Source organism: Leuresthes tenuis, unplaced genomic scaffold, assembly GCF_036924035.1.
Source record: "Leuresthes tenuis unplaced genomic scaffold, fLeuTen1.0.hap1 SCAF_21, whole genome shotgun sequence".
In the NCBI taxonomy this organism is placed as follows: domain Eukaryota; kingdom Metazoa; phylum Chordata; class Actinopteri; order Atheriniformes; family Atherinopsidae; genus Leuresthes; species Leuresthes tenuis.
The window spans coordinates 5667261-5682460 of record NW_027325375.1 but is presented as its reverse complement, the minus strand read 5'-3'; the positions used below and the strand labels follow the sequence as shown (position 1 = coordinate 5682460).

Genomic DNA, 15200 nt, shown 5'->3' with positions numbered 1-15200 from the left:
CTTATTTTTGCTGCATAAATTAAACTTCCACAACCAATATCACTGAATAAGAGATGGGATGGGAATGGGAGACAGTCTCAGGAGGGATAATAAGAGACAGATGACACAGTAACATATTCCAGTGAAGCACATAGCCCTGACATGCTGCGTTCGATGTCGTTACAGAACTTCCATTTGGTATCGATTATGACTGTTTCAAAGGTTTTCTTTTAGATGTTTATGTTTTAGATGTCCCAGTTCTCTTCTGTCAAGAAGAAAAGAAAAAAAATTATGTTTACACCATAATTTTGTGAATATTGTTTTGTTTGATGTGAAGACAGATGACCAAACACACAAAAAAAAAAACAGAAGAAGAAAAAGAGCAGGGAATCTTTGTGAAGGGAAGTCTTTGCTTTTTTGTCACAGGAGGTGCAACCTGAAGCAACTAAAGGGAGAGTCCCTCACTCTGAACCACTGCAGCGACATTACACTGTAGGGCATTTTGTAAATAGGAAGTTTCTTCTAGGATGCATGTAAAAATGAGAGTGTGTTTTTCTTGCCCTAAATTGTTGCCTATAACCATTAATCACTAAACCAAATATGCACTTTATGTGTGCATGTACTGCATGTCATAATGACTTCCTGTTTGTCTACCAAATGTTCAAAATCTTCAATCTGTGGGCTCCTCTAAAGTGAGATAAAAACAACTGTAAAGCAGAAAAAAAGAGACTTTGACTGTGTCCTCCTTCCACCAAGTGAAACCATCTAAACCACTTCTAAGAAAAGCCAGAGCTGCAGTGAAAGACTTGCAAAGGCGCAAATAGATACGGCTCATTTTTAGCAAAGAGCTACGTTGTTATTACATGTTCGTTGTGTTTACCAGTCGCCACACCTCCTTTAACCAAGGGTGAGCATCATCTCATAAACTTGTCTGCAATGTGAGCCACTGTTCAGTTTTCTTCTCAGTAGGGATGCAGTGGTGAAGATGTTGCACTTACTAAAAATATTACTCTTTTCTTTTTTCAAACTTCTAAACAGCATTTTGCTTTGGTCTGGCATTTCTCTTGGAAAAAAAAAATACGAAATTCATATCAGAGATACCAATGCTTTCATGTACAGGAGGTTGAATACATGGAGACTGATAGCGATATCGGCCTATAATTTCAGAACATAACAGATTTTCTTGCAACGTTGCTGCACAAAAGAAAATGAAGTGACACTCAGGACTGTGAAGCTCAAGAGTAGTGAACTGCATACCATCTAAATAAATGAGGAACGTGACCTCAAAGGTCTGCTTCCTCTTCAGTATTACTGGTAAAACAGGGATATCATTTCATCAGGGCCATGACCTTAACATGTAAAACACACAACATTGTTCCTATGGCCTCGGGGCACTTCACACACCGACAGAAGTTCCAGCTATCTCTGGCTTAAGAGCTCTCTTCCTGCATTCCCCACCACCGCATACTTTTTCTGAGCATTATATAATGACATTTCTGTATATCTGTGTGGGAATTTCCCAGATTGTGAGGTATAAATTAGTGGGATTCTGTGAAATTATGCATTATACTCAAATTCAAGCTCTGAGTCAAAGAATTTCTAAGGACCAAATGCCTTCAGCGTGCTTCAGATGAGCGAGGAACACAACACTGAACACTTTGAGGCAGGGTGCCCTTAAATGCATCCATGGTGGCAATTACATGTGGAGGAGAAAATGTTGACAATGAAAACAAAGAGTTTGAGAGAGGAGTTTAAGTCATACCAACTTTAACAGCTGGTCGATCTCCGCGTACAGTGCACATGATTGTTGGATGTCTGTTTACGGAAAGTCAGACAATAGTAGGATGCAAACAGCCTATTCCTGAGTTGGAAATATGGGTCAGACGATGTTTCATCCAAAGGCCACTCCATTCAAATAGACTGAGGCAATAAGCATGAATACTCTGAAAGCTACAGTTCTCCTCTAGCAGAGCTGTTGCAACTAAATGTAAAAGACAACTATTTTTTTTGTTTAAATCAGGCTAATTAGCTAAATAAGAATACATAATGTGTTCCAGTTTCTTGATTTGAAACAGCAATTAAGAGAGTCCCCGAAAACTCCAAGAAGATCAAAATGACAGCGTAAGAGAGAACAATATGACATGTGAATAGTGTCTCTTCAGCAGAACCGAGACAAGTAGCGGGAATACATTTTTAATTTTCAAAGATTCAAACATTTCCAACATCAACTCAGATCCACCTGCAACTCAGACTTGGATATTTTACAGTTGAACCCCGCCCTCTCTGTTTGTTTGACCTTTCCCATCACTCACTGCTTCAGAGAAAAAAAATGAAAAATCACAGCAAATCATCATTCCTTTTGAAAGAGCAGTATGCCCCAGAGCAAGGAGGCAGCATTATGAAAGGGAACGTGGCCCCTGGCTCCTCAGCGGAGGCCCGGGTCAGAGCAGAGAGCTACAGTAGTAATTACCGAGGGACTGATTGCTGACAGGACCTTCCAACAGCCTGTGGTTAACTGGATGGAGCAGAGGGGGAGGATACTTCAAATGCACAACCCTGACAGATGCTCTGCTGATGACTTCTACTTCATGCGTGTGCAGTTTGTTTCTTTTTTTCTGACCCCCCAAATCTATTTTAAAAAGTTGCTAAAAAAAAAATTTTTTTACAACCAGTTTTATTCAAAATTTTTGGAGGCATGATGGAGAGAATCGCAGCTGAGTTGTGAGCAGATGACGTTCTAAAATTGTTCAGCTGAGATCTCGGTCAATGAATATTTAGAGAAGTTGAGGAAGCACCAGAGGCTGCTGCCTCCTGTCCTTTATTTCAAAATGCAAATTTCCAAATGGCACGAGAGTTATTCCCGGAGACAAAATCCAACAGCAAATATGGAGATCTCCTTAAACAGAGTTGAACCCAATCCTCTGACAGAGTAGGAGGAATGTGTGATTGTGGCAGGCAATGCCTGGCCACAACTGGTAGAGTGCATCATTTTCCAACTGGATTATGCCAGTTTCTTCCTGACGGTGGTCATTTGAAAGCGCTCGGGATCATTCATCATGGCCATATGGATGATTCCTACCCAGTGTTTCAGCCAACCAATTTGTGCCATCCATGTGTTTGGTTGATTTAGCTGTGGGGACGGAGATGGCTGTATTCACATTAGACAGAAGTGCGCGTCTCACGATAGGTTGCAAATTTCTTGGTGGCAAAGAGACTAAATTTTAACAGAAGAATAACCTTGTTTCTGCATTTGTTTGTGCTTCCAGGACTGCATGGTTTCATCTGTTGGTTTTGAACCTTTTCAGTGATACAGATCATAAAGAAAGACCATAAAAAGGTGCAATCCTTCAAGTATTCTGCAACATAATCTGATCATGTTTGACAGTTTGTAAGGATCCCAGAGACTTCTCAGTTGGGCTGCTCAAATCATTTAGCAATAGTTTGCCATCAGCCGGTGTTTGATTTAAAATCATTTGAGCAGTCGGTTAAATGTCTGAAAATGCTAGAAGCCGCTTGTCCTCAAAAATTGTTCATTTCAAAGACAAAGCAGGAATAACAGGAATCATAGAAACAAAAATCCAACAGGAAAAACCTTTATTACCGAGTATGATAGGTTGTTAACTTTCATTCTAATTCTAATTCTTATGTCATACAATGCTACTTAATAAGAAGGTCTAAGCTATCCGCTTAGAGATCGTGGAATGTGATGCACATGTGAAACAACTGCATTAGTAAACATCTGTAAATGGACCCCGTGAACATCGGCTAAACCCGTTTCCCGCGATCAGCCCTATAAACTCCTTCACTGCATGCCATTGCACACAGTTTTGTGTAATGTGCATGCGAGAGTCCCACATCCAAGCTGCCACAGTATCTTACCTCTGATGGTTTCTTGTGCTGGTGGCGGACCCATGTGCTGCTGGTGCCTGTATTCTTGGATGATTTGGACCATGACGTCACTTGACCTGAAGCAGCAAGAAAAGACGGGTCGTGATCAGCATCATTGAGACTAACAAGCTTCCCCGTCCCCCATGTGCTCTTATGATGAGCTTTTCTGACCTTCCCTTCTCAGCATTTAAAGTCTTCACTCATGTGGAGCAGGAGACTTGATCTGTGTTTGATTTGTCAAGAATGCTTAACGAGTGTCGATTTTAAAGCAGAGAATGAGAAACAGGTCCTTGGCTGTAGGACTGACTTTACAAACGTGGCATGTGCCCAAATTCACTCCAAAGTTTATTGTCCCATTGGAGAAATTTGTTCTGCAGAAACAATACAGACATAATAAAAGCAGGTCTAGCAATCATGAGGCGGCAGGAAATGGTTTACTTATTAAGAGAGCAGAAAGTTACTCAACAAAATTTCTAAAAGGAACATGAGATGGGGGTTAAGATTCCATTATTTACACTGATGGAAGCAGACTGATGATGATCCATGAGGAGGTTTAATAAGTAATGACAAAATAAACAACATCTTGTTAAGCTGTTAGTCCGGTGAGGTCCTTTACAAGCTCATTAATACACAACCTAATTACAATTAATCAGACACTGAAGCCAGAATACCACCCACCGCTTTAATCAGCAACGCCGTGTGTGTTGTTCTGTGTACATCTACTCTTTTTCACTTTTCTAAAACATAAAAACAATGCAAAGCACATGCGAAAGAATATTCACATGTCACACATCACCGCAGCGCTGCCACGTCGATGACTTTGTGACACGAGAGGTCAAACCTCTCATACAAATATGCACACATAAGAAAACACACTAAGACGTTTGTGTAGCATCGTGACACGCTTGGTGGATGTTTTCATCTCATCGGTTTAACTGATCACTTATCAAACCCGCACACACACACGTGCTTTGGCAGCTTTGATTTTGATGAGCTGGTTTTGAGATGAATCCTCCATTTAGCTGCTCTGGTTGCTGCTGCCACCTCACAGACTGTAGTGGGACCTAATACACACTGTATCTGTGTGTTCAGCCTCCTCGTGTAACTGATAGATCCATGGATCTCCAAGGATGAGCGGCCATTCTCATTCCAATCCATCTTTATATGCTGCAGTCTCATCAGGACCACTTGGCACAACAAATCACAGGCAGTTTTCAGAACATCATAAATCACTGACGTGACATTTCCAAGTCATTGCAGGATTAACGTGAAAAGGAATTCATTTTAAATTGAATAAAGTGAACTTTTCATAAACTTAAACAGAGTTTTTTCCACATTGCTTTGTACACACATGCAAATCAGCTGGCAGTCCATGAATTCCTTTAGGAATCATTGCAGAATTTGAGTTGGTGTGTGCAGGGTCCGACACCAAAAACCTCACAAATCGCAGATACAGCGCGCTTTGATACATTTTGGGAAGGAAATGTTTTCTCTTATCCATATACAATTACCAACTGCCTGCATGTGAGGCACTTAGGGAACATCTGCAAATAATATTCAAAAAAATCTAATTCACAACCTGTCAGAGATGCTGGAATGCAGACAAACTGCTTAGCTTTAGGTGATTAGCTTTGGCTCATCTTGTATTTTTGTGTTAATTTACAGCAACACACACCATACATACACCATTCAGTGAATGCATCTCCCTCAAAGCTGTCCTCTTTTCAAAGTGCTGATATTACAGTGTGTAGCTGTCACTGTAACAGATCTGCAGCATGTGAAGCACTAAGGGAATACTGGTAAATCATAAGCTCTTTTCACGCATAAACATTAAAGTCGTGTGCTGTTTACAGCCCCTCAAGAAGAGCGGATGAGTCTCCCCGGTGGCTACTTTAGTGTTGATAAAAAAAATAAAAATACCTCACACATGGACATATCCACGATATTGTTGAGTGGTTGGAAAGCAACACACAGGTCAGTAGAAAAGAGCACGAAGCAGTCAATGCTCCGGAGTTTTTCCTGCTGGAATCACACTTGGGAACTCTTCTTCTAGTACTGCTGTTGCTATAAAACCAAAATCAGCAACACCCCGATATTGGCAGGGCATGCGAGACAGCTGCAATCTCCACCAGCATCATCACACAAGCAAACACTGAGACACCGTTGCTGACTTGTGCTCATCTCCCTTGGAGGGTTATGTTATTTAAGTGCTGTGTAGCTATATGCAGGGCATTTTTTATTGTATTCATGCATTTGCATTCCCCAAGAGAGCGCGCATGTGCGTGCGTCCATGCAGGTTGCATCTACATACTACCCTAACAAACAGCAGCTGCACGGCACCATCAGTGTGGCCAGATAACCAAACGGGCCACAGCGGAGGTTACCATCATGGCTGTGTGTTAATTAAAAGCCATGCTCGGTGCGCAGCGGCCAAAATTATCATGGGCATCCTTCAATTATAAAACCTGATAACCTCCAGTGAACAGATGCAGCTGGAGTCCATGCTGCAGCGGTCAGGAGGAGCTAAGAGCCACAGGCTGATTGTAAAGCAGACAGCACGGCCTTGAACACAGGGAGGCTCAGTTAGTCTGAAAAACAGCCTTTTAAACCTGCTGTAAAATACATTTTACATGCAGACCTGTGACCACATGACTGTTCAACCTGCCAGAGATCATGTCAACCTGTGGTGGAAAGAGCTGGATTTCACGTTTGAACAGCTACAGCAGATTATCCACAATTAACTGCCTTGGAGATCTAAGCTTCAAATTCAACGAGAAGTCTTACGTCTTTATTTTTGATGAAAAGCTTGAGGGAATTCCTCCTTCCAGCCTTCAATGTTAAGAGACAAAGTCAGCGCCTCGGCATTGGCTATGTCAGATAAAAGAGCATAAAAAGAGAAGATTCCCTTCTTTAACTGGAATAACACCTTATTGATGTTTCCATGAAACTGTAATGGGAGAGAGTACATTTTACACACATTTCAGAGAAAGATGATCCCGAGTGAAACATTCTTATTTTCAACTCCACACACGGCCACTGGCAGGGGAACTTATCGTTTGGTTTCCCATGTTATACACATAACCAGTTAGATTTTGTCAATTGAAAAAAAAAAAAAACTATGTATATAGTAAATAACTAGAAGATCATGGAGGTGGCAGGTTTTGGCAACACAGAACCAAAATTTAAGCTGCCTAAGTGGTTGTTCATGTGCCAATGTCTGTTTTCAAAGTGCTTAAAACCAGACTTCCAAAATAGATGTGTGAGAATAGTGCAGTTCCACCTGTGGGAATCTGAAGATGAGACGTCTCTGATTTAATGATCATATTGGTGATCCAGGATCTGATTTATAAAGAGATGTCGAGAGCAGAGGGATGTGCTGGAAGGCGAGACGAATGTTGATGGAGTTTTCAGCGGATTTCTTTTAACCTGGCCATAACACCTGGGTGACGTTGGCTACATACAAACTTCACAGTTCGTAAAACGCAATTCTGTCCTGATGGCATCAGAGACATCAAAATTCAGTTTGAAACATTTCAATTTAATCTTTGCCAAAGCCTGACAAAACAACTCATTTGAAAGCACTTGACTGCTGCAGAATTACAGCTTTTTGAAGTGTCAAATTTAACCGTAACCCATGAAATATCTATTAACCTGAGCTAAAAAAACAAAAAAAACAACCGTTTTGACCAGATCTCAGCGATGAATTGATAATGTTGTGATGATGTTCAGCTAATTAAACACATTGAATACAGTATGAAAGCTGTTGAGGTGTGTGAGCGAGGTGCCAAAGAAGCGTTGCAGTTACAGTTGATGTAGAACGTGATATCTTTTTATATTTTATCCTGATTTGCCAACAAGTAGCTTTTACACGCTAATATTGACTGACAAAGGACATAAAGTTGACATATCTGAAAATACAGAATGAATAAAATCCTTTTCACTCGGGTCTGGTCGGGGACTGAGGCGATTTCCACATTATTACGGTACAGTCAGAGCTAATATACTTCTTGTGCAGGCTATCAACTTGAATTTTTTAAGAGCAGTATGTGAAGTTAGCCACAAACAGCAGGCATACACAGTATGAACGGACTACTTTGCACAGTCAACAGTTTTGTAATGTCAGTCCTTTCCTGCCTTAATAGCACCAACGCTGCTTTTTGTTGCAATGATTTTTATATTCTTTGCATCCGTCTACTCATCCAGCCCGCTCCTCTTATGAATGAATGTGTTGGGTGATTGATGTATTGTGTGCAGAAGAGGCGTCAAATGGCAGGTAAAAGGCTCCTTTTATGTGGCTATAAAAGACAAGCTGAATTAACAAAGATTACAGCCATCGTTCTCTCTGAATCAACTTAGCAGTTTTCTCACGCTGGCTGACACAAAGAAAGCCTGGCTGCATAGGACTTGCTTAACAGTACACCTCTCAGGAGTACAGCGGCTTGGAGAGAACTGTTGGTGGGGATGATGCGACTCGCCCTACAGTCCCGCACAGATTTCAATCCCACTGCAGTTTTGAGAGGAGAACGCAGCAGGAGCAGCATTTCGTTGAGCAGGTTTCGGCGGAAATCGGAAAAATACAACCCTAAAAAGCTGCGTAAAATGTCAAAAACAAAATGCACTGATTTGCTAATCTCACTCGACACCATTTTATTCTCAAATGAACATCATCTTGAATGTGATGGCAGCAACACAGCTCACAAACGTTGGGCCGGGGCAACAACTGGCAAGAAAAGTAAGCAGCCGAAAGAACATGTTGGAACCAATTAGGTTAAATGTAACAAGTAACATGACTGAGTACAAAAAGAGCACATAAGAGAGGCAGAGTCTCTCTAATGTGTAAAGAAGGACAAAGGTTCAACAATCAGCAAAAACTGCGTCAACAAACTCCGGAGCAATTTCAGAATAATGTCCCTCAATGTAAAACTGGGAAGACGGAACCTTCCATCATCTACAGTTCATAATATCACCAACATTTTCAGAGACTCAGCAGATATCTCTGTGCATAAGGGCCACAGTAAACAACCAACATTCAACGACCATGATCTCCGGGCCTTCAGGGAGCACTGCCTTAAAAACAGACATGACTCTGTCGTGGAAATCACTGCATTGGCTCAGGAACACTTCCACAAATCATGGTCTGTGAACACAGCTCACTGTGCCATCCTCAAATGCAGTTTAAAGCTCTGTCATGCCATATGTGAACATGATTCAACTGGGCCAAAGCTCACTTAAAATGGACAGAGGCCATGGTCACCTCAGTTCCCAGATGTTTAGCAACGTTTGCTAAAAGAAGAGGGGATGCTACACAGGGTAAACATGGCCCTGTCCCAACTATCCCAAATGGTTTTATTTGTAATATCTAATGGTTACTTATTTCCATTGAAGCTGTAGTCAAATCTGGGCAGTCTTAATGAGAGGTGGAAAGAAAACAGTCAGACAAAAGGAAAGTCTGCATGGAGAGTAAATACAAGAAATACTCTGCAGGAGCTGAATGGAACCAGACAGCTCCTAATTCACACACACACACACACACATATATATGGTCCTTTGTCAAACTTACTGTCAGTGGTGTCAGAGTCGTTGCTGCTCGTGGAGTATTTTCTCCTCTTCTTTTCGCTCTCCATCTGTCAGGGGGGTGTCAGGCGGGGAGGAGGAGGGGGAGGAAGAAGAGAGACAGAGAGGAAAATGACGAGTAAGAAGATGTTCACCATGAAAACACAGGTGTAAATTAAATAATAGACCGATGGCATTAACCTGTCAGAGCCTCCAGTGGGCCTCCTGCCAGAATAAACGGACTTGATCACCGTTACACATTAACTGGGAACTTCCCATTGATGCAGTTGTTAGGTTTCAGAGGAGCTTGCAAATATGCGTGTAAACAGAGCAGGATTTGATGTGTTGTGAGGAGCAAAATGCATAAAACATGTTATCGAAGATAGGAACAATGAAAGGAAACCACCGTTTGTTCACATTAAACCGAGCGTGAGGCAACGGAAAAGAAAAAGATAAATCAATATGGATGCCCGATCTGATGTGAATGAGCTTCCACACGAACCCCTCGTGAAGTTTCCAGAAGGAAATCAGTGTTGCCTCTTTTCTGTCCCACTGGTAACCCAGTAATAAGACAATCAGAAAGACATGATCCCAACAAAGACAGAAAGTCCCACTTGCTGGGTTAGACTCCCCAGACACGGAACTTTGCTGGTAAATGTTGTGCTCGTTTCACAACCAGTTGCAACTTGAGAGCTGAGAGCTGAGAGCAAAGACAATGTGATGAAGCGCTCCACAGTGCACAGCTAGCTCTTTTCAACCATAAATTTTTTATTTCTATTTTTAAAAATAAATAAATAAAGAAATCACTTTTTCTTTTGCAGTAAATGAAGTTGCACTTTGGCAGTCCTACATCAGGCCTGACACAATTAACACACAGTCCAATGATTTAGTGGAACATGTCGAGGTGGTTCTCTTCTGCTTATTAGACAAACTACATTTAGGGCAACAAATGACAAAACGAAACAAGGGGAGGAAAGAGCAGAGGAAGAGGAAAAAGAGAAATGTTAAGCCCCAGTAAATAGAGAAAATGGGACAAGAATATGAGTTTCGGAGAAAAGAATGAGAGCAAAAAGGACAGATATAAATCAGACAAAAGCTGTCATATACTCTCCATAATGAAATAAAATGCATAAAACAAAGCTGCGTGTGTGACAAAGTGTGTTTTTGACACACTGATGCGGGAAAGGCTCAAATATGCACACATTCATTTTCATTTTGCCAGCCCATTTTAAGTCTGAAATACATCAGCAAAAGGAAATTTCTGTGTAAATAAGTAGTGAAAGAAAGAATGTCGACACATCCGTAGATAAAATGGATAAATGAATGGAATCATGAGTATGAAAACAATGTGAATCATCCGTTACAGCCTACACAGCCACAAGACCTCCAGACAACTAAACACTTCAAGGAGCCTTCAGAGGGTCTGAATCACTAACCCTTTATGACCGCCTTCAAAGCACCAAAGGGAATATCTTTTGGAAGAGAGATGTTCCTTGTTCCTGTCAAGATTTAATCAGTCTGCAATATGTCAGGAAGTACTCGCAGGTTTGGCTCACAGTGGACCAAAACATCCCATTGTTACATCTGTGTCGACTTAATTCATTACCTAATGAGCTTTCCATAAATTACTGTGATAGGTTAAGTCCAGGTCCAGCTACTCAAGAAGATCAGGTGGCATTTGTAGGCAGTAAAGCAATAATAATGTCTCACCTGCAAACAAGTCATTCTGAAGCCAAAAGCAACCTAAAAACATGTTGAAGCTCTTGCCCTTTTGGTTGAGGGTCAAAGGCAAAAATGTGCCAAAAAAAAGAAAAAAGCAGAGCAGAGGTTAAGAGAGTCTGTCTGAGAGAAATGAAACAAAAGAGACGGGAGCAGACAAAAGTCAAGAAATCAAAAAGAGGCTTGAGCACACTGCCAGATCCAGGCAGGAAGGCCAAGAGAGGAGGCGCGTTCCAAACTTCACTGTGGAGAGCAGAGATTTATGTGGCAGTAAAACAGGGCTATTCCCTCTTATATGGTCCTCTTCCTGTACCTCAGCCTCCCTGCCCGCCCTGCACACACTTAACAGCTCTGACATTTATGCTGACAAAAAAATACACGCCACTCCTTTGCTGTGGCGGACTATTTCCATTCCAGAGTGTTGCCATTTTCTCTCTCCCCTCGTCCTCACCTTTACCAACTTCCATGCTTTACAATAACAGGGACACAGGATGGGGGGGGGGCTGTGGCGTAAGGTTAAGTACATTATTGACTTCCTCAGCCTCTCTTGTTATTCTCTCCATCTGTCTAGCTCTACCTCATCTTTCTGACTTTGATGAGAGCAGTTAAGTGCAAGGCTGCCTTCCTCCAGCTATGTTAAGTCTAACTTTAATCGGCACAATTGGATCCATCTCGGGGTTTCCCCTCGCCTATTAAGCTCTCAGACGACCCACTTAAACCCTGTCCTGGCTACCTATGTTTTTGCTTATTGCTTCTGCAAAGTGGCTATGCGGCTATGGACCTTTTTGTAGACTAAAAACAGTTTGACATCATACTCTGTTGACTGTTCAGTATTGCTCTGGAGGGCCACAAAATTGCAGTGCAAAAATACCCGTGTTGCACCCTAAACCTCGACAACAGCATTAGTTCTACCTGTAGCAGTGACTAGCTGAATGTTAGCGCTCCTGTGGTGCCCACTGGATCATTTCTCATGCAGTCCAGAAAATGTTGAGTAGTCCAGTGCAAGATTAATCTAAACTCTATGCAGTGGATGGATTCTGAGGTCTGGACAGAGCAAACAGAAATCCATTTCATAAACCACCTCACACAAAGGACCAAAACATGAATTGATTTAGTTGCCAACTTTTGCATCTGGAGTGTTTATTTTCAAAACACCACTCGCAGAAAATGCAATCATCTGAGACAAAACATTATTTTTATCTCTCAAGGTAGCAGATGTCACTTGAAAGGAGCATGCGAATAAAGTATTTATGTCACTTATTTCACAGCAGGTTCTTCATTTCAGAAGCGGCTGACAGTTCAGTTTGAAAACAAATATTCATTCAGCCAGGAAAAGCCTCGGCAAAAAGGGACATACAGTGAACCTGCCGCGAGCCTCTGACATTTGGAGTTCATTTGGCCCGCTAATGAAGCGAACAAACCTTTACATGGTGAAGTGCAAAGATCCAGAAACACATTTCCAGCTGTGTGAAAACAATCCATAGTGACTAACATTTCTGCTGCAGCAGCAGTTGGAGGCCGAGTGGCTACTTGTGCTAAAAGAAGCTTTGGGTTGTGACCAAAACAGCCCATTAATGCAGAGGCCAAACACGTGCCTGATCATTCAGACGGGTTTCACTCATTACGGAACGGCTTCTTTTTCAGAGCAGCCACAGGTCATCGACCAGCAAAATGTAAAATGCACCGGCCACTTTCAGAACACTAGCAGTTAACTCAAATCTACTATTTCACTGAGTAAAAAGATTCTTAACCGGTTCACAGCTGCTGGTATCTCCAGTGACACTACGACATAAAGCCATCAAGGGGCATGAACCTGCGACTGTGAACTAACTAGACTGATGGTAACCAAATGTCCTCAAATATTCCAGAACTCTCTCATCTTTTCTTTATCTACACCCGACACCCTTTCTTCTCCTTCAGCTCAGTATCTCATCCGAACTTTCCATGTCTCTCTGTCCTCTTTCCTTCATGCAGCGCACACGATCCTGTCTTCAATCAGTGCAGTGAACCGCAACCCTGACCGAAGATTGAGATATTTTGTGTTTTCCAGAGAGGCCAAGAGGGTGAAGTAGAAATGGGAGACAGGAAAGAGTCACAAAAGTACAGCTTCATCTCAATCAGTCCAGTGAACCAGACTTCATGTCTGTCCCGGGTTACTTCCTGAACAAAAAGGCAACAAAAAAAGAGAAAACAAGAGAGAACGTGGCAGCGCGCTGGCCTGCCAAACAGCTCCAACAGATGGTTCACTGCGCTGGTATCTCTGCAGCCAGGATACTGCACATTTTTAGCTTTCATTTAATCCATCTTAAAATCAACTTTTGGTTTCACCAGTGACAAAAAGTGCTGAAGATTTTGTTTGCCCAGAGAGAAGCTTTCCTCTTACTCCCCTGCATTACAGCTTTTCTTTTCTAGTTTTTATCCGTCCTCCTCCTGGTCACTATTTCATTGGTCAGTACCTCCACCGTTTAATGACAGCTGCCGTTAAAGAAGCTTGATTTAGGTGTATGGCTGGTATTAAACACCAGCATCTAATTACAAATCTCATATATGTTCTAAGCATGTGCCGGTTTCAGGTTCCCAGGTATGCCATGGTTTTGAAAAGTCACAGTTTCAAAACCAATAAAATTCTCCATCGTACCATTCCAGTGTTATGGGCTGTTTTCTTTTTTTATGACTGTCAAGGAGAGAAAGTGTGAGAATCCCTCAGGCATGTGCAGCGTAGAGTAACACTCCCTCTTCCTCTCCAGTCGGTGCGAGCTGTCAGTCAGCCGTGCATGGTGGCTGAGGGAGGTGAACCCCCGAAAGTTCACCCCACTGAAAACATGACATTGGTTACTCAGAAAAGCAGAAAACATAGGCAGCTGTGGCTTAGAGGAAGGTAACCCCACATGGAAGAGGTGCCCGTGAAGAGTGGCTGCTCAAGATTTTTTTGTTCAGAAATAATGATCGATGTTCTGAGCTCATGTTAGGATCTCATCTTCTGATGTTTCAGCTCCCCCAAAGAACTGCATTTATTTTCAACTTCTTGAAACGTATTCAATGATTTCTTTCACTGTAGGTGCTAGTGTGTAAGAGTGTACCTCCGAATTCCGTATGCAGTGTCCCCGAGGACTTGCACTAAACTTGCACGGTCACAAAAAGAAACACGAGTTTAGATATAAAACTTGGAGAGTACAGAGAAGGAAAAGGATTATCAGAAATTCAAGATCAATAAGAAAGTGGGAGCACCTAGCTGTTTAATATGGTAAATGGACTTGTACTTGTATAGGGCTTTTCTAGTCAAACTGACCACTCAAAGCGCTTCTAACACCACACGCCACATTCACCCACTCACACACACACTCATACAGCACGTCTTAAGATACACATAACTACCTGCTTTCTAATCATTCATACACATTCATACCCTGATGGATACATCAGGAGGCAACGTGGGGTTCAGTGTCTTGCCCAAGGACGCTTCGACATGTAGCCCGGGGAAGCCAGAGTCGAACCACCGACCTTCCGATTGGTGGGCAACTGCTCTTCCTCCTGACTAACCCTAACTAATAGAAGGATAAAAATAATGATATGTGAGGAAAATGGAGGCAGATGGAAAATGACAATTAGACTGACAAACAAAACAGAAGCTGCAAAACATAACAAAGGCAAACAGTCCAAATAGACAGCAGGAAGTGGAGTTAGAGACACAAAGTGACAAGCTTCTGACCCACACAAATGTACATTTCAACACACGCCTATTTTCAAATTTCAGTTATGCTTGTGTAATAACACAACTGAAATTTGAAAATAGGCACAAACATATCCATCAGCAATTTAGAGACACCAATTAACCCGACATGTATGTTTTTGGATGACGTGAGGAAGCCAGAGTACCCGGAGAGAACCCACGCATACACCGGGAGAACGTGCAAACTCCACACAGAAAGGCCCAGTCGGGATTCAAACCAGGGACCCTCTTGCTGTGAGGCAACGGTGCTAACCGCCACACCTGCACTAATGCATAACAAAATTAATAATCTCAGCAGTAAAAACTTTAAATTTCTTATATCCTGCTGCTG

General features: G+C 42.0%; 1 protein-coding gene across 2 annotated transcripts in view; it reads right to left on the bottom strand.

Annotated features, from left to right (window-relative positions):
• The window catches only part of jade2 (jade family PHD finger 2), a 175479-nt gene that overhangs the window by 143607 nt on the left and 16672 nt on the right, over positions 1 to 15200 (bottom strand). For both annotated transcript variants that reach the window (XM_072375200.1, XM_072375201.1), the window contains exons 2-3: positions 9428 to 9491; positions 3859 to 3944 (exon numbers count right to left, since the gene is read on the bottom strand). In XM_072375200.1, the coding sequence (XP_072231301.1) occupies positions 3859 to 3944; positions 9428 to 9491 (150 nt within the window). The remainder of the gene's footprint in view (positions 1 to 3858; positions 3945 to 9427; positions 9492 to 15200) is intronic.